At 38.2% G+C, this 19918-nt stretch overlaps 1 protein-coding gene across 1 annotated transcript in view; it reads left to right on the top strand.

Moving 5' to 3' along the window:
• The window catches only part of LOC124281334 (uncharacterized protein F13E9.13, mitochondrial-like), a 32767-nt gene extending 30535 nt beyond the window's left edge, over positions 1-2232 (top strand). Inside the window, exon 6 of the mRNA XM_046717369.1 lies at positions 1552-2232. Coding sequence (XP_046573325.1) covers positions 1552-1772 — 221 coding nt within the window. The 3' untranslated portion in view covers positions 1773-2232. The remainder of the gene's footprint in view (positions 1-1551) is intronic.
• Positions 2233-19918: the final 17686 nt, after the last annotated feature.

Genomic DNA, 19918 nt, shown 5'->3' with positions numbered 1-19918 from the left:
GTATAGTTTATATTCCAGATGTGTTGATCTGTATACAGCGTATAGTTTATATTCCAGATGTGTTGATCTGTATACAACGTATAGTTTATATTCCAGATGTGTTGATCTGTATACAACGTATAGTTTATATTCCAGATGTGTTGATCTGTATACAGCATATAGTTTATATTCCAGGTGTGTTGATCTGTATACAGCGTATAGTTTATATTCCAGATGTGTTGATCTGTATACAACGTATAGTTTATATTCCAGGTGTGTTGAGCTGTGTTTAGTGTACAGTTAATATTCCAGGTGTGTTGATCTGTATACAGCGTATAGTTTATATTCCAGGTGTGTTGATATGTATATAGCGTATAGTTTATATTCCAGGTGTGTTGAGCTTTGTACAGCGTATAGTTTATGTTCCATGTGTGTTGATCTGTATACAGGGTATAGTTTATATTCCAGGTGTGTTGATATGTATATAGCGTATAGTTTATATTCCAGGTGTGTTGAGCGGTGTTTAGTGTACAGTTTATATTCCAGGTGTGTTGATCTGTATATAGCATATAGTTTATATTCCAGGTGTGTTGAGCTTTGTACAGTGTATAGTTTATATTCCAGGTGTGTTGAGCTTTGTACAGTGTATAGTTTATATTCCAGGTGTGTTGAGCGGTGTTTAGTGTACAGTTTATATTCCAGGTGTGTTGATCTGTATACAATGTATAGTTTATATTCCAGGTGTGTTGAGCTGTGTTTAGTGTACAGTTTATATTCCACGTGTGTTGATCTGTGTATAGTGTATATTTCAGGTGTGTCGAGCTTTGTACAGTGTATAGTTTATAATTCCAGATGTTTTGACCTTTGCATAGTTTATACTCCAGGTGTGTTGATCTGTATATGTATATAGTTTATACTCCAGGTGTGTTGATCTGTATATGTATATAGTTTATACTCCAGGTGTGTTGATCTGTGTATGTATATAGTTTATACTCCAGGTGTGTTGATCTGTGTATGTATATAGTTTATACTCCAGGTGTGTTGATGTTGATCTGTATATGTATGTATATAGTTTATACTCAGGTGTGTTGATCTGTATGTATATAGTTTATACTCAGGTGTGTTGATCTGTGTATGTATATAGTTTATACTCCAGGTGTGTTGATCTGTATATGTATATAGTTTATACTCCAGGTGTGTTGATCTGTATATGTATATAGTTTATACTCCAGGTGTGTTGATCTGTATATGTATATAGTTTATACTCCAGGTGTGCTGATCTGTATATAGTATATGGTTTATATTGCAGGTGTGTTGATCTGTGTATGTATATAGTTTATACTTCAGGTGTGCTGATCTGTGTATGTATATAGTTTATACTCCAGGTGTGCTGATCTGTATATGTATATAGTTTATACTCCAGGTGTGCTGATCGGTATATAATATGGTTTATACTCCAGGTGTGCTGATCGGTATATAATATGGTTTATACTCCAGGTGTGTTGATCTGTGTATGTACATAGTTTATACTCCAGGTGTGCTGATCGGTATAGTATATGGTTTATATTGCAGGTGTGTTGAATGCTGTCAACGTTCCTGTGCTGGTGGGTTCAGGAGTGACAACCGCCAACATATCACAGTATAAGTCAGCTCATGGGCTAATTGTTGGCTCCCACTTCAAACGAGACGGACACTGGGCAAATGAAATTGATCAGGACCGATTAAAAAAATTCATGGAGCAAGTGAAAGCTGTTCGTGAAAACAAGTTACTCCAGGCTACCATGATTATTTGAATACAATTCCAACCATGTATATGGATTGCACCTACAGAGGAATGGTCTTGCGGGATCTTGAGGGATTGCGTGTGGGGAACGTGCCTCTAGTCATTATCAGTGGGCCCATTAGTGTGTCTACAGGTGGTGCTGTAGATGCTTTTGTCAGGAGCTGTTAGAAGTAGAAAGTTAATCACATTTTTTAGTGACGTAGCATTCATCTGTCATGAAGATCTTACGAAAATAATGTCACTGATCTAGATCTTGTTTCTGTTATCATTCATGTGCACCATGTATAAACCCTCACTTCTGAGGGATTCAGGTGAACATGGCTGCAGTTTGTCACAAGGCAAGATTTTTATTTTTTGTTGGTTAAAAGACATTTGTTTTTATAACCATGGTTGGCAATTTGGTGAAAAGAAGACAAATTTTATTTTGTATTCTTCACGAAATTAGTTTAATATATTGCTATTTTGAGCTTTATTTACGTAGCTGGTATGTTTGGCGTTACATTTCAACATAGGGTATGTACAATTGTTTCTACTGAATCTGTGAGCAGTGGGCAGTTTGAAAAATAGTGCTGGTAATTTTTCCAACTTTTTAGTTTGGTAGGTCCATATTTAATATTTTTTATCTCATCTAAGATGGGGACAGGTTACAATGGTGAGTGAGTGGATTTGTGGGTTGGTATATGGGTGAGTATGTGAGTGAGTGTGTCTGGCTTTGAAACATTATTTCAGTAGGGTGACCACTAGAAACAAACAATTTCTTTCAAATTGAAAAGGAGCCAAACTGTAATGGGAGATTGAACCTGAGGAATTCTAGACTTTCTTCATTTAGGGTATTAGCACAGCAGAAAGGGCTGGGCAGAAGGGAAATTAATGCGGTACATGGACTGTGAGACAGACTAGGTAACCACCAGGTCAGGTCACAGCTACTGCTGATTGCCATCTCATTAGGATCAGATCCTTCATTCCCAGAGGAGACCTCTCTGTGGCAGGTTGTGAGGACATGGGCAAGGGAGATCACTCCAGGTGAACCCTGAACAACCTTTGACCTTCCAATCTAAATTAGGGAGGCATGATCTTTCTGAAACAGTTTGCCTTCATTTCTTTACCACCTCCAGTCAGAATAAGAATATTGACAACAGAAAACCCTCACTGGACACACGTATCCTTTGATGTTGCTCTCTGTGGGGTGTCGATGCCATGGAGCTCAGAAATAACTGGGTTTCAAATACTGGCAGAATAAAATGGTGTGGCCTTCATTATATTTAGTTCGCATTTTAGGGTTGTTTCCTAGATAAAAAACGAGATATGCTGGTCTGCTGATTGGCTCTTTAGGAAGTACATTTGACACAACCTTTAATGGAGGCGTTCTCAGATCTTCATGCATCAAGATATCATATGGGAATTAAAATTTCTATGTTTAATGAGACTTTTCTTGATAACAAGCCAACAAACAAACCTGTCTGAGCATGACTTTGTGTGAAGCTTTGGATTTAGTCACGATGGCATAAAACAGTGATGACAGATCTCTTTTCTGCTCCAAGCTTGTGACTGAATTTGCATATGTCATGGGTACCGGCAGTCACTGAGATTGGCCATCCGATCCTCCTGTCCTCTGTTAGGTTGTCCAACAAATAAGGAATACTGGCGGCCTTTTCGTCATGAAACCATGAGCATGGGTGGCCTAGTTGTCGGAGGGTTTGCCTGTTTATATTTCAAGGTTCGTCACCAATACCAATACCCTGCCCTTCCTCCTACATTAAGCTGGCACACCCAGTCAGTCAGTCAGTCAGTCAGTCAGTCAGTCCTCCTACATTAAGCTGGCACACCCAGTTAGTCAGTCAGTCAGTCAGTCAGTCCTCCTACATTAAGCTGGCACACCCAGTCAGTCAGTGTCAGTCAGTCAGTCAGTCAGTCCTCCTACATTAAGCTGGCACACCCAGTCAGTCAGTCAGTCAGTCAGTGTCAGTCAGTCAGTCAGTCAGTCCTCCTACATTAAGCTGGCACACCCAGTCAGTCAGTGTCAGTCAGTCAGTCAGTCCTCCTACATTAAGCTGGCACACCCAGTCAGTCAGTCAGTCAGTGTAAGTCAGTCACCCAGTCAGTCAGTCAGTCAGAACTCCCATGAAATCACATTTCAGTATTTTATAGTTAGCAAATATTCACAAGGATCAAGCCAGTGTTACACATTTTTCAATATTTATCAGTTCCCTTGTTTACACTCACAACACTTAGAATCTGTTATGGTTTAGATTTGGGAACTATTTTAAAGTCTCTTCAGTGTATCTCCACAAGGTTGAGTGAGATAGGACACACAGAATCTTGTCTAATCAAACAAAACAGTCTGTCCACATCCCATTGTACACAGTACTTGTACCCACTTCCTGTTTCCTAATTCCATTCTTTATCATCTGAACATTTGTAAAGAAGCTTACATTTCATCCTGATAGACATTGCCCAGTTCACAAATGTACTATATATCTTTAACAATGGCTGTCGGAGCTATTTCTCGTAATGAGATCTGTCATATTTATAATTATGATTATACAGAGTAATTACACAGATAGTCGTTTATGCGGATTGCTTCATAATTCATGATGCTCAGATTGGTGGTGTTTGTGACATAAATGAAGCTGGTTATTTATTGCTTAATAACATGTCAGCCATTAACGCTGATGAGGCATCGGCACCGAATGGAGCCGAAATTGGAATGTTGCAGTTAAGTTCGCTAGAAATGCCACTGGTGTCTTTTTATGAGGCACCATTGTTGAGGAAATGTTACATGTCTGGTTTTAATGCTCAGTACAATGTCTGATTTCAGTGTTCAGTACAATGTCTGGTTTCAGTGTTCAGTACAATGTCTGGTTTCAGTGTTCAGTACAATGTATGGTTTCAGTGTTCAGTACAATGTATGGTTTCAGTGTTCAGTACAATGTCTGGTGTCAGTGTTCAGTACAATGTCTGGTTTCAGTGTTCAGTACAATGTATGGTTTCAGTGTTCAGTACAATGTATGGTTTCAGTGTTCAGATACAATGTCTGGTTTCAGTGTTCAGTACAATGTCTGGTTTCAGTGTTCAGTACAATGTCTGGTTTCAGTGTTCAGATACAATAGAACTCCTTTAATCTGGAATCTTGTTGTTGTTTAATGCTGAACTATTGCTGCTGTTGGAATGTTCCGATATGACTGGCATTTCTTAATATTTGCGTCTTGATGTTGTTGTTGTTCTTCTTCTTCTCCTTCTTCTTCCTCTTGTTGAGGGGCGGTGGGGTAGCCTAGTGGTTAAAGCGTTGGCTAGTCTCGCCGAAGACCCAGACCCGGGTTCGATTCCTCACATGGGTACAATGTGTGAAGCCCATTTCTGGTGTCCCCTGCCGTGATATTGCTGGAATATTGCTGAAAGTGGCATAAAACTAAACTGAACTCACTCACTCACTATTTAACCTGGATCTTGTCTGTCAGGAACTGTTGTATTTTGGATGATTGCAATGAGACTACATTAACCCAGGACTGTGTTTGTTAGTATGTGTGTTTTGGAGTGATCTGATAGGAAAGTGAATGGAAGAATCGCATTTGTGTTATGTTCCACACACAGATCCACCGACCATCTTTATTCCAGACATAACTCAGCTTTTAGAAATATCGTAAACAAAACTAGACAACGATCAAATTAGTTACAAATGTGTTTTCAGTTTTGTAGGGGTTATCAAATATTTGAAGCATTGGAATTTCATTTGTAAAGGGCGATGTTATATTTGATCAGTCATTCCTGTTATGCATTATTCAGAGTAGTCTCCCTTCCCTTGGTACATTTCTTCTGAGAAAAGATGAGCTTTCATAATATGAAACAATTAAATTTCTCTGTGTTCATTGTAATTCTGCATTCCGAAACACATATTCGTACAGTGCACATGAGTGGTTCAATTTTTTATGTCAGTAAAACAATTTACACTGTCAATCCTAAATGAATCATGAGTTTTTACTTAAATAAATTTTTTTAGCTGCTTCAAGTTGTTTTATTTGCAAAACAGGTAAGGAAACACAAGCAATTGAGGCGAAACGTTTTCCCGGCATTCTCTGCTCTCACTGGCTCATGAACGAAGGAACAAGATACGTATTTCAGTAGACATACAATCTTCAGCCAATAACATGCATACAGTATTGACATACAGTTTTACACAAGACAACGTGGATGCCAGATGTTGCTTCCAAGTTTGTTGGATCTGGTAATTAAGTTTTATGTAATTTGTTCCACAAACAAAAGACATATGGTTTAATTGGTATCACTGTATACCAATCAATAGCCCTGCACTTTGCAGAACATATTAGCTGAGCTGCGCCAGGCAACTGATAGCCTGTGTTAAAATTTACATAGTTATTATGGAATGCCTAACATTCATCCTGTTGCTATTACCGAGACCCTGTGTTGATAATAACTTTGTCCATTTTGTCAATATTCCTGATGAAACTATAGAATCATCTTGTTGAAAGCTATTTTCCTACTCGAAATTCATAAGGGGTTTGTATGATATTGCATGATAGGTCGTAATACTTGGAATACCCTGCTGAACTGGGTACAATATTCCTTGCAACTGGTTATCAGTTTAAGGTCAACATGGGAATACATTAATAGTTGTGTGCTTAAACAATATCAGTTGTAAGGGAATATTCTGATTTGATATAATGTAAAATTGCATTTTATGATATTATCAATCATATTATTGTCAATTTTTGTGAGATTTTTAATATTTACATTTGTTTTGATGTGTTGTAATGTTTATTGAAAATGTTCGCTGTTTGCAGTCTGATTTATGTGTTGTTTATGTGTGATTGTTGGAATAGCTGTTATATATCTTTTTAGTACTTTTGGGAGGTGTATTCGTCTTTTTCAGGTCAGAATTTAAGATCTACGATGTTTTGTGAATTTTTTTATTGAACACATAATGGATAAAATTGTAACCACAAAGCGTGTTGTTGTATTTATTGTGTTACAAATGGAGTGCCTGATGGGGACAGTGGTTCCACGTTGAAATATCCATGTTGTATCCACAACACCTGTAAACATGATTAACTCTGAGAAATCAGTGATTTATGGCATATGCAAGGACTAGTTGTTTTCTGTTGAATTGAAATATCAGGTCCATTGAAACAAGCAAATAAACTCAGTTTTCCATGAATAACTTTAGCCCTCTCAAACATACACAGTTTGGTTTCCTGAGAAAGCTTATTCACTACTTACTTAATGCCATGTGGAGGGAAATGATTGAAATCAATTTTTGAAAGTTAAAAGTGCAAATGTAAGTAGTTCTGTATATTATGGTGATCTTGTTTTATTCAACTTGCCAATAAAAAAACAGCTAAATGTTGCTAAGTGATTACTAATTTGTGTCATAAGCAGGGACTAGCAGTTTTCTGGTGAATTTGAATAGTAGAAGGTCTATTAGAACAAGCAAATAAACGCAATTTTCTGTGAATTATTTTAGCCATCTTAGATAGTTTTGTTTCCTGAGAAGGCTTATTCACTACTTACTTCACGCTAAAAAGAAGTGAAAATGGCAAATCAACTTTTGAAAAATGAAAGCGCAGATGAAAGTAGTTTTGTTTATTAAGTGTGATCTTGTTTTGCTAACATGTTGCTAACAAATTACTTTTGATAATTGATAGGTTGGGAAGATTTGATGATCAATAAAGATTTTACAACCAATTCTACGCTAGTTATGCTCCAAGACTGATCGAAAGTGACAGCTATGGTTTTTCAGAGCCTTACCTGTGTTGACTTGACTAACCAAAGTAGACTATTTTACATCATGATTCTCTCCCTCTACATTATGTGTAACAAATTTTGTTCAAACCAACTCACTATCTGCAATAACATGTCTAGATTAACGACTGGTCTAAATACAGTGGAAGCTGTCAAAACCGGCAGCTGTCCAATCCGGCAAGTTGTCAACATCGGCATAAAATCTCAGTCCCGTCCATGGCTAGTACATTTATCATCATTTAAAAGCTCTGCAATCTGTCAGCTGTCAATTCTGGATCTCGGCATGAGATGAGCCGCCTGAGTATGTGTTAATACAGTAATCAGCACTGTCTAATCTGGCGCGTAGCAAGGAGTCAGTAATCCTGTGTTGAAACTACATGGTTGCCGACAAAGATAGTTTAATCTTAGTTCAGTATTATGTACTTGTACATGTAATTAGTGAGTTGAGAGAGAAACTAAGAGAACCACGTTATACAACAATGTATATGAGAGTGATACAACTGGTTTAGTTCTAGTCGTAGGTAACCGTGTCAGCTCTACAATCCGGCACGATGTCGAAACCGGATTATTTTTTCAGTCCCAACGTGAGCCGGTTTAGACAGCTTCTGCTGTAGTGTTAGCCAAGACATAGAAGGTGTCCAAATTCACTGATCAGAGTTGTCTCCCTTTGGAGTTCCAGGAACATGATGGTGGTTTTAAATCCAGTTTTGACTTGATCGCCCATGCCTATCAGTTTCACCAATTGGTTGACATCTGACAATGCATCGCTTTAGGCTCCCCTCTCACAACTTTCTGACATATTGTGATATTATTCAATCACTGCGGTGTATGAAATAAGCCAAAAGCCCAGCCAGACATCTGGGATGGTAACTTCAAAAACTTACCAGCCCAGAAGAGATTTAACTAGTCCTTCTTGAATACTAAATAGACAATGCCAGTGGACACGTTATCTGAATATTTTTTATCACCCGTCCATCGGGCTGGCTAGCTGTAAAATTAGACCGTCTGTCAGAAATCTAGCCTGTCTCGGGCTGTCGGACGGGCCTTATTTCATACACTGATAACTGCAGCATAAACACATTACTTCCTCACACTAGGTGGTTATTTTGTTTGAAGTAGTTTATCGTCGCCTTCAGCAGTACTCCAGCTATATGTTGACAGTCTGTAAATATTGGAGTCTGAACCAGACAATCCAGTGATTAACTTAATGAGCTTTGATCTCAATTATATTCTAGCTATATAACATCAGTCTGTAAATATTGAAGTCTGAACCAGACAATCCAGTGATTGAGGTTAGATCGACACAATAGGGATGCAGTGACATACATCAACCTGACCACCTTACCCTGTTAGTCACCTGAGTTATATGATTTTTTACTCAGCGGCAGTTAATTACTTATGGCTGGGCTGGTGATCACTTAAACATGGGATACCCTGCAAAACATTTGAGCAATTTTTGAAAAAGGTAATCAGTCTTTACACTTAATAGTATTGGAGCAAGTCATGAGCCTCCATGGGATTTTTGAAGAAAATTAATGATCTGCTCAAAATCATGATGATCCTTCATCATGAATCGGGATCCCTGGAGAAGACGAGGGAGCTGGGTAAGTATGATTATATTGCCGTGGAAACACAACCTTGCGTGAGGGGAAATAGGAATGAGATGGTATGTCATGGTGTGGAATATTACAGCGGATTCAATGTCGCCTTTTTGTAATTGTGGGTGTGTTTTTTTTCAAACCAGTGTGAACTACAAAGTTTACTGCCAGATCTGTCTACATCTTTAGCTGTAAGTCTGAAGACCAGGTCTGATTTTGAGCTACAATGTGCCCTGTAGATCTGTCTACATCTTTAGCTGTAAGTCTGAAGACCAGGTCTGGTTTTGAGCAACAATGTGCCCTGCAGATCTGTCTACATCTTTAGCTGTAAGTCTGAAGACCAGGTCTCGTTTGAGCAACAATGTGCCCTGTAGATCTGTTTACATCTTTAGCTGTAAGTCTGAAGACCAGGTCTGGTTTTGAGCTAGAATGTGCCCTGTAGATCTGTCTACATCTTTAGCTGTAAGTCTGAAGACCATGTCTGATTTTGAGCTACAATGTGCCCTGCAGATCTGTCGACATCTTTAGCTGTAAGTCTGAAGACCAGGTCTGGTTTTGAGCTACAATGTGCCCAGTGAGATCTGTCTACATCTTTAGCTGTAAGTCTGAAGACCAGGTCTGATTTTGAGCAGCAATGTGCCCTGCAGATCTGTCTACATCTTTAGCTGTAAGTTTGAAGACCAGGTCTGGTTTTGACAACAATGTGCCCTGCAGATCTGTCTACATCTATAGCGGTAAGTCTGAAGACCAGGTCTGGTTTTGACAACAATGTGCCCTGCAGATCTGTCTACATCTTTAGCTGTAAGTCTGAAGACCAGGTCTGGTTTTGAGCTACAATATGCCCAGCAGATCTGTCTACATCTTTAGCTGTAAGTCTGAAGACCAGGTCTGATTTTGAGCTACAATGTGCCCAGTGAGATCTGGTACTTCTGTAGTGTGGTGGGTCAAGGGTCTGCGTGGAGAGCAGACGGTCAATGGATTGATCCCTCCCCGTCAAACCAAAAGGTCTTGGTACTTCTTGTTGCCACGCCTGACAATCTGCTTTAATGGGAGAGAACAAGGACTAGGATTCTGTGTTTGAGTGAGGCTTCCATGTTAAACTGCTGCATGGTATTTCAGCTAGCGTGGACTATAAAATCAGCATAAGTTTGGACTAAATCAAACAGCCACACACACATGCACGTCATTAAAACCTATAATCTGGAGAGTGACATTAAACTCCATTTCACCTCCGCAACTCCTTCAACTGCTGGCCCTGTGTTAAGCCCCAAACCCTCTCAGCAGTCTGTGAGTGGACAGGAGTACTACTGAACAAATAGTTCAAACTTGAACAGATTTAACAGTTCAATAATATCAACTTGCAGTGTCGCAAGTATTGGCAGTCTCCACAAGCACCAGCAGTAGAAAATGATATGAGGAGAGAATATGTGTGCAGTATTTGATTCCAGAATGTTTGGTCGAAAAAGAAGCTATTAATAACTGGGATAAAATACCCAAGCTTTTGACAAAAGAATCAGCCCACATTTGCCAATGCCTCAAATATCTAAATAAATATAAAACATGAAATAATGAATAATAATGCTTTTCTATAGCACCTAAAATCCACCAGTAAAGTGTTCATTGGCGCTGTACAACGTTAAAAACGTAAAACAAACACATTTTTTGTTGTTGTAAGCTTGAAGATAGAGATATGTCTTTAGAGCTGATTTGAAGTTTGTTGTTGCCATTGGTGATCTGAGAGATAGGGGAAGGTTGTTCCAGCACTACTGGTACTTTAATGAATATTAATTCATAAACAAGTCATTATCCTTTTTCACCAGCAGAATTCCAAATATGAGCATTTCCAGCCAAGTTGAGTTAACGTACATGTATTAAAACAACACTATTCTCTCAGCAGCTAATAGATGAACTGTTAGACAAGGAAGCATGAAGGTGTTTCCTGTAGACATCATGGCAGGTATTACCTGAAGCCTGCTTTGGAGCCATTTCCGTGCCATAATACAATGAGCGCTGTCTTTCTACCACAAAGGCCATTAGTGCTGGAACCAAGAAGACTCGCAATCAATAGCAAGTCAGTGTAGGGTGAATCGGACTTAATTCCAAACTAGCCAAGGATGAAAAGGACAGAAGAGCAATACTATGGTCTTCAGGCACGGCCATGGTAAAACAAGGCTGCTTGATTGGTTTAAAACTTTATTCACCTACAAGGACAATGGGTTTATGATCAGTGTTCCAGGGAACAGGCCCATAAAACAGGTGTCGCGATATCATATCACATGATAGCGAGGTGATGTAGAATATGTGTTTGGTGGTGATTAATGTGTTTTGTGCATGATTTTATTGATTGGTATTGGCTAACTAACAATGAAACACTAATTCGGGCCTTTATTCGGTTTTGAAGTCGTGTATATGTTAGAAGCTGTTAACCGTTATTGAGCCGGGAAATGAATTGATTGTACAGTAATTGGATGCTCTGGTGAATATTTATGATATTAATGGCCATTTTACAATTTATTTCCATAACTCTTTGGCTTGCACATATTAAACTACATAAAAGGTTTGAGTAATTGTTCGGTTTGCTGCCACAAGTATTATTTAGCAAGGAATGGTTCGTCTAGTGCTTACTGTTGTCTGTACAGGATTATAATTGTGTTTTGAACACTTTCTGTTTACACTGACACAAATTGTCATTGTTACCATATGGTCTTGTACCCAGAAACTGCACTTTAGTATTTGGGTTTGGATCACTGTACATATTTTAGTAGTTTGCATTTGGAAGGTTTACTAATTGTGTTATTCTACATTTGTCTGTTATTGTGAAACCAGTGTTGGTCAAGTTAGTTTTATTTAATCAATATATATGTTGTCAATATTGATTAGTTTTATTTAATCAATATATATGTTGTCAATATTGATGCTGCTGCATGGCAATGACGCAAAGTGCTGTAGCTCACCTTAATTTCCATGTAAGTTAACTTGATTTCCATATCCATGTGGGGTAACTGGATTTTCATTTTCATGTAGAGTAACTGGATTTCCATTTAATAATAATAATAAGTGATCTTCTATAGCGCACAGTTTCCAAACACCAAGTGATTGCTCACAGCGCTTAATCAGAATCTGATTCTTATTACCCCAGATAACCCAAGCTGCCTGTTAGGCGTTAGAAGGTTATAGTCACATGACCTTATCCAACAGGGTACCCATTTTCTGCTGGGTGAACAGAGGCAATTTGGAACAAACTCACTTGCCTAAGGTGAGACCACATGTATCACATGTGCTTCGTTGTGGGGCAGGACTGAAGGCCAAGAAACTCTCAGGAGTCAAGCTGCCAAACACGGTCACCCATCCAAGGACTGTCCAAGCTCGATGTTACTGATTCGTGACCCGAGCTCTGTGCACAGGACCACTTGCCACCACGCCATTTCCATGTAGGGTAACCAGATTTCTATTTCCATTCAGGGTAACCAGATTTCCATTTCAACGTAGGGTAACTGGATTTCCATTTCCATGTAGAGCTACTGGATTTCCATTTCCATGTAGGGTAACCAGATTTCCATTTCCATGTAGAGTAGCTGGATTTCGATTTCCATGTAGGGTAACCAGATTTCCATTTCCATGTAGAGTAGCTGGATTTCCATTTCCATGTAGGGTAACCAGATTTCCATTTCCATGTAGAGTAGCTGGATTTCCATTTCCATGTAGGGTAACCAGATTTCCATTTCCATGTAGAGTAGCTGGATTTCCATTTCCATGTAGGGTAACCAGATTTCCATTGTCATGTAGGGTAACTGAATTTACATTTCCATGTAGGGTAGCTGGATTTCCATTTCCATGTAGAGTAACTGGATTAACACTCCAGCTTAACTGGATTTCCATTTCTGTATTGTGTACCAGGGTAATTTTATATCCCTGTATGTTAACTTGATTTCCTTGTAGCTCACCTAAATGTCCATGTACGATAAGTGGATTTCCATTCACTTGTAAGGTAAACTGGATTTCCATTTCACATTAACTGGATTTCTATTTCTGTATTGGGTACCTGGGTAACTGGATATCCCTGTATGTTAACTGGGACTGGGAAGTTTCAGCTTCATCAGTCCAGTGGTATCTGATGATATGGTGTTCACAGTGCAAAGAAATGCACGTTAAGATAATTTAGGAGCATAATCCCACTGATTATGATAATTATGATAGTGTGAAAAACAACATACGTCTTGACAAAAAAAAAAAATAATAATGATATCAAAACACATAACATACTGAACAATGGTTGTCAGATGGCCATAAATAGTTTGTCCAAAATGCAGTTTTCATTATGGATGCTGTTGATTTGAATGTCTTGAGCAGAATGGTGTCATTGGTGGGAAGATATATATAAAGTTTCAGCGGTTTCTGAGATGGTTATGATAAATTATTCATTTCAGACAAATGGGCTGTATGACATAGGAAAAGTGAAGTTAAAAATAAAAATCAAACATTATGTTAAAGTATTTCTTTCAAGTTGGTGAGTAATTGGTCAAAATGATGTCTGACAACAATTCTTTGATCTTATAATTGCCATGATGCTATCCAGGGTTGTTTACATATGAATCCTTGATGCAAGGATGTCTTTGAAGCAGTGTTCGAAATAACCACTGGCCCGCTAGCCAGTGGCTAGTAAAAATCCAGTCGGGACAGAAAATCTCCACAGTCACTGGCCCGACTGGCTAGTGACTTTTCATGGGGTCATTTTGTAAATATATCACTCTCTCCGACTTGTTAAGTTGTGATACACTTTTAAATCATGCAATATTATGGCCTAATAAAACTGTTCATCATATCAGCAGCTTAATGATGAAACCCGTGTCTACATTCAAATTTCGGGCTTGTGAATTATTTTATGGGCTAGTAACTTTCAGGCATAGCTAGCCCGAATGGCTAGCAAAATTTGGAAACTATTTCGCACACTGATTTGAAGGTCATTGCTCACCACCAGGTAAACTATGAAAGGTGTTTCAAGTTTTATCCAGTGTACATCAGATTATAATGGGTAATTTTATTATTTTCAATATCTCAACTTTTGGAGATAATTACAGATGATTAATATATTTTGAAACTACTACTCCATAGAAAGGTTCATGACCAGCAGTTGTCATGGGGAATGAAACCAAGGTAACGCCGCCTCGTAGCTCACCTCAACTGAAACATGACATTATTGTTTGCCTGTTTGTTGTTGCATCCAAAGAGTGCATTTTACACAACAGTCATCCTATGTGCCTGGGGGCGGTGGGGTAGCCTAGTGGTTAAAGCGTTGGTTTGTCACTTCGAAGACCCGGGTTCGATTCTCCACATGGGAACAATGTTTGAAGCCCATTTCTGGTGGCCCCCAACATGATATTGCTGGAATATTGCTAAAAGCGGCGTAAAACTAAACTCACTCACTCAGAGTGTTATATCTGGATTCATGATAAATACCATAGCTATATCACCACCCTAGCCTCGGATGAGATTTCACGGTTTAGTTTCGAGTAAATTCATTGGATGTTTTTTCTAGCTTGACACAAAGACACAGTTCCCTACACTGCCTCCAGTGTTTCAATAAAGAGAGGGGCTGTGGGGTAGCCCAGTGGTTAAAGCGTTGGTTTGTCACACCGAAGACCCGGGTTCGATTTCCCACATGGGTACAATGTGTGAAGCCTATTTATGGTGTCCTCCGCCATGATATTGCTGGAATATTGCTAAAAACAACATAAAACCCAACTCACTCAGTGCCTGATCCAAAAATTAAAAATTGAATACATACATGTCCAGCTCAGGTGAAAGATGTTGGCAAATACCAAAGCATGTTATTTCCCATGCCTGTCTTACTGCTTAATGACCATGATGCAGAAATTATGGAGTAATACATGTTTGCCATTTAAAAATATGTTTATAGCCCTCAAAACATCAATTTTCAATTATTGATGAAAACATACCAAGACTGAACATATCAAATTGATTTCCAGATCAAGGAATACAGCATTTTTCACACCAATGCATGCTGTTGATCCTATCCTTCAGAAGTTAATAAACCCAACCCACAAATTTCTGGTTCAGTTGAATGTTCATGTCGGCTCAATTCTACTGACACAACCCATGTTCAACCAACACGGAATTTCATGCAATATTTAGCGTATGAAATGGCTGATCAGAAAAAAACAACCGACAACCGATCCCAGGGGAATTTCTCAATAATATTCTCCAGCATTTGAGCATATTAAAACAAAATTAAACATTGGAAAACCCTTTTATGTTATCGCTGGTTTTCTCGTGCAGTCACCTGGGAGAGTTTTCATTATTTTATATGGCGTAGGCATCCCTGTAGGTTCTCTATAGAAATCAATACTACCTTGTCGGAGCTATTGTGTCTGTTGGAATAGAAGGCTGTTATGAAGTCGTGCTACGTCTGCGCTGGATGGGTGTATATTATTTTGATATGGATTTTAAGTAGATCTGCTCTCGGCGTATATTATCAATCCCGTGGGAGTGAAGTTCAAGTAAATATGATTCCTTTGTATACTTGACAATATAAATGAGATTGGAAGCAGATCTTGTCAAATAATCAATATTCTAATTGTAATCTAAATTGAACAGTTTTTTTTTAATTAAAGTCATGACAGTTTCTTGCAAACTCATTTGGCAAAAAGACAGTTTCTCGTTTTGTAATTACAACTGTTCATATGTTGTTTGGAACATATTATCATTACTATTAGTGCTGTAAAAATTGTCAAACCTGCTTTAATATATAAGCTACCTAACCATTAGGCCGTGTCAAACAGACAAGAATACATACAGCCTTGTCTGCTCCAGACCTTAAAACAACCTCATGAAATTCTTATGTTTAAAGTACCGTAAAACATACCGGTAAGTAAAACATCTAATGTTAGACCTTATATTTCTTGGGTATTTTTACAGACTGTCCCACTGAAATAAAATCTTAATTGTCACTTCTGCAAACAAAAGTGGTAGTGAACACAAAGATCTAACTTTCATAAGACTGGTTTGTGAAACTAACCAGGAAATAATCAGTGAAAATGGAAAGAAAAATGAAGGAAATTGACAATCACTTTTAGTAGGCCAACGCTATTTTACATCTAGGCAAGACAAAAAAGAAAGCCCACAAGATATTATTACTGTTGTTCTTGACACATGGTGAATAATGCATCAAAATCTATATTAAAACAAAAGTAATACATTTGCTTACGGTATCGTTTCAGGATTGTATTTATCTTGAAGTTAAAAATTTATAATTTTTTTCCATTACCTTACTTCAAATTTGAGGTTGAACTGTCATTAACAAATAAAGGGCATTAAAAAATTAAATTTGAATATCCATTAAACTGCAATTAGTTCTCAAACTTTAATTTTAACGTAATATGTTATGGGTTTGTTGTACAAAATGTTTTTCTCAGTTACATGTAAGTGTCAAACAGGAGTCCTAATCTAAGACCAGACTTTTACTCAACCTGTGTACACTGAATTGCTTCACGTGATACCATACATTGTTGTTCCCATCAGAAACACAAATTGCTATGAAGCCCAACATGTAAATATTAATGATAATAATAATCTATACTTGCACTGAAACAACTTCATGATATTTGTCTATATGCATAAATGTTAAATCTAGTGAAATATTTCCTAATTTTATTACTGAAATGTTGTTGATCATGTGGTGTAAATCAGGGGTCTGTATTAAGTCTCCTCCTATTGACCATCTTATATGAGTAATGAGCTGGTGCAAGAACTTGAACAGACAGACACACCAGGAGTCCAGCTTCATCTTGATCTAGAGTTGCTTCTTTCATTATTGATTGACCATGTCATAATCATCTTAGAAAAAGTCAAATGCTGACAACTGTCTAGACAAGAACAATGGTTATAAAAGTTACCAGAATATGTTAAAATGAATTAAAAAACTGATTCATGAATTTATACAGGACACTAATTTAAAGCTGTTAATGTGATTAGACCTTGAGGAATCTACATTGTTACACTGGTTAAAGGCTCATCATACCTCAGTTTTCAACTCCCTGGGGATAATACAAATAAACAGTGTGTCAAGCAAAAAGGTTAATAGTCACATCCTACAGGTACCCATTCACTGCAAGGTAGTCATTTACCGAGGAGACAGCGCATGTGCTACATGTGGTAGAGTGGGTGACAGGACTGAAGTTCTGTGAACTCTAAGGAGTCTCTGCTGGTCACCCATCCGACAGACCACACCTGCTCTACTGATTTGTGACCTGTGTGCTTTACACAAAGTCGCCAGATTGGGGGCTGTTTCATTCTATACAGTGGTCACTGAAAATTGGCCTTAATTGAAACATATCATGGCAAAACATTTTGTAAATTGTGCAAACCTGTTTTTTGAGAAAAAGATTATTCTTTGTCACTTGTGAACAAAATGTCTGTCCAGAGTTTCCTCCCTTTGGCATTCCAGGAAACCTCTGATTGTGGGTTCAAATCCAAGTTTTCCCTGAATATATTTCTAGGTTTGTCAGCACCAGTGCTCATGGTTCTCACCAATGCAGTAAATGGCTCACTTGCAGTTTTGGAACTTAAACCACGGAGCAGATATAGAGGAGAAATAGAGGTATCTGGACCTTAGATACAAAGTGTTTATCAAATTGGCAATATGGAAGTTGTGTATCTCCTGTAAGCACTTCCTTGGTGTAAGGTTAGCAGCCAAAACCAAACTGTAAATTGTAAATGTTGTAGATACCCTTTATGGGAGCATACACATTCAATAAATGAGTCAGGAATTGGATCAGTGAGTGAGTGAGTGAGTGAGTGAGTGAGTTTTTACCCCGCTTTTAGCAATATTCCAGCAATATCACGGCGGGGGACACCAGAAATGGGCTTCACACATTGTACCCATGTGGGGAATCGAACCTGGGTCTTCCACCAGCGGATGCTTTAACCATTAGGTTACCACACCACCTCGTATACTGATAGAAGTCAACAGGAGTAGTATAGATACACAAGAGTGAACATTGCCATAGAACATGTAATAGACGTTTTCCCATTAACTATGGATGGAGACAAAGCTCAACTCCCTGCACACTCTCTATATAGAACAATACCAAAGACAATGTATGAACTATAATATGAATTACATAGGAGACTAGTAACATTTCCTAAAAGTGGTGTTTCCAATACTTAAGCACAAACCTTGTAAATATGTTCTAAATCCTATAAAGCACAAACCTAGTAAATGTAGTCATGGAGCCATGATGTAGCCAAATGGTTAAACCGTACGTTACGCCGAAGGCCCTTGTTCGATTCCCCTCATGGGTACAATGTGTGAAGCCTATTTCAGGTGTCGCCTGCTGTGATATTGCTGTGATATTGCTAAAAGCAGCATAAAGCCATACTCACTCACTAAATGTAGACCTGGTGTTATGTTATCCCTAACACAATGTGTATCTATCATTCTGTATTTCTGCTGGTGTCCCCCGCCATGATGTTGCTGGAATATTGCTAGAAGCGGCGTAAAACCAAACTCAGTCAGTCAGTCTGTATTTCTGTGCTGCTGCGAGATAAAAATGTGTAAAAACTGAGAGCATCTATTGCAGCTACTCATCACAGGTAACACCAGCTCCAACCTTGATGAGATAAAGACCTGATTGATAAAGTGATGGAGTGTGTGTATCTATGCTGATGGATCTATATTTAGCGATGGTGATGATGGATAAGGCGTAGTACTCCCTGGTATGTTATCATTCATTGGTGATTGGAGGTTTGGTCTCATACCAATCATCCCAATCAGTCATAAACAACTTTTTGCTGTAGTTTCAATCAAAAAACCTGTAAGAATAAAAAATATTATGAAGTTCTAAGAATCTTGGTCCATGTATAAATTATTGCTTGGTTGGTTATTGGCGACTGTGTTTTTGTACATACAAGCAATAGGAATAATCACCATCTGTTGAATGCTGTGAACAAATATTTGATTAAGGTCAGCATATTTGTCACCAACTGATTATGTGGTTATAGCTGATCTGTGCTGAGGTACACGTTGACTCATACTGAATACATGTATAATCTATTAAGGGACCTAGATTTCCGAAACTCTCCTAGTGTTAAGATGGTCGTAAGTGCCATACATTAATATTAACTTACGACTATCTATCTATCGAAAATCTAGGCCCTGGAACATTATTTTTAATGGCCAATATCTTCACATAGTGCTAGGTAAAAGGTGTATGTTGTCCTAACATCACAACTTGGATGAAAGTGTTCTATGTTCTTATTTTGAGTGAGTGAGTGAGTGAGTGGGGTTCAGGGTCGGGGTCGGTTGGACGGTCGAGCGAGCATATGATCCTTGTTTTACACTACAATTAGCAATATTCCAGTAAAGATATGGTGGCTTTACTCATTTCACTGATGTGAGGAATCAAATCTGGACTCCACTGAGTTTAGTCAATACCTTAACCACTAGGTTGCCCCAACACACCCAAGTTATTAGCGATTCTGGACACATGCTTACGTTACTGTCAGAATTGTACAACAGACTCTGCTTTCAGCATAGATTCCTTGTGATTATTATGGAAATGGATTTGTTGCATATTTAAACCAAACAAGACATATCTGCTGCCTAAATGCAGCCATTTGACACCATTTTCTGAAAAGTATGGATGCCTGTTTTGGTGACCTCTATTTCAAACCAGTTTACCATAGTAATATATAGTAACTACCTTGTTAAATGTTCAATCCAGATTGAAAACTATTTTAGTTTAACCCATTTCTTTGAATTACTGTTGATGATTTTGAACAA

This window comes from Haliotis rubra, unplaced genomic scaffold, assembly GCF_003918875.1.
Source record: "Haliotis rubra isolate DU_JTF1 unplaced genomic scaffold, ASM391887v1 Scf282, whole genome shotgun sequence".
In the NCBI taxonomy this organism is placed as follows: domain Eukaryota; kingdom Metazoa; phylum Mollusca; class Gastropoda; order Lepetellida; family Haliotidae; genus Haliotis; species Haliotis rubra.
Note: the sequence above shows the minus strand (reverse complement) of the source record. Positions and strands in the feature narration are given on the sequence as shown.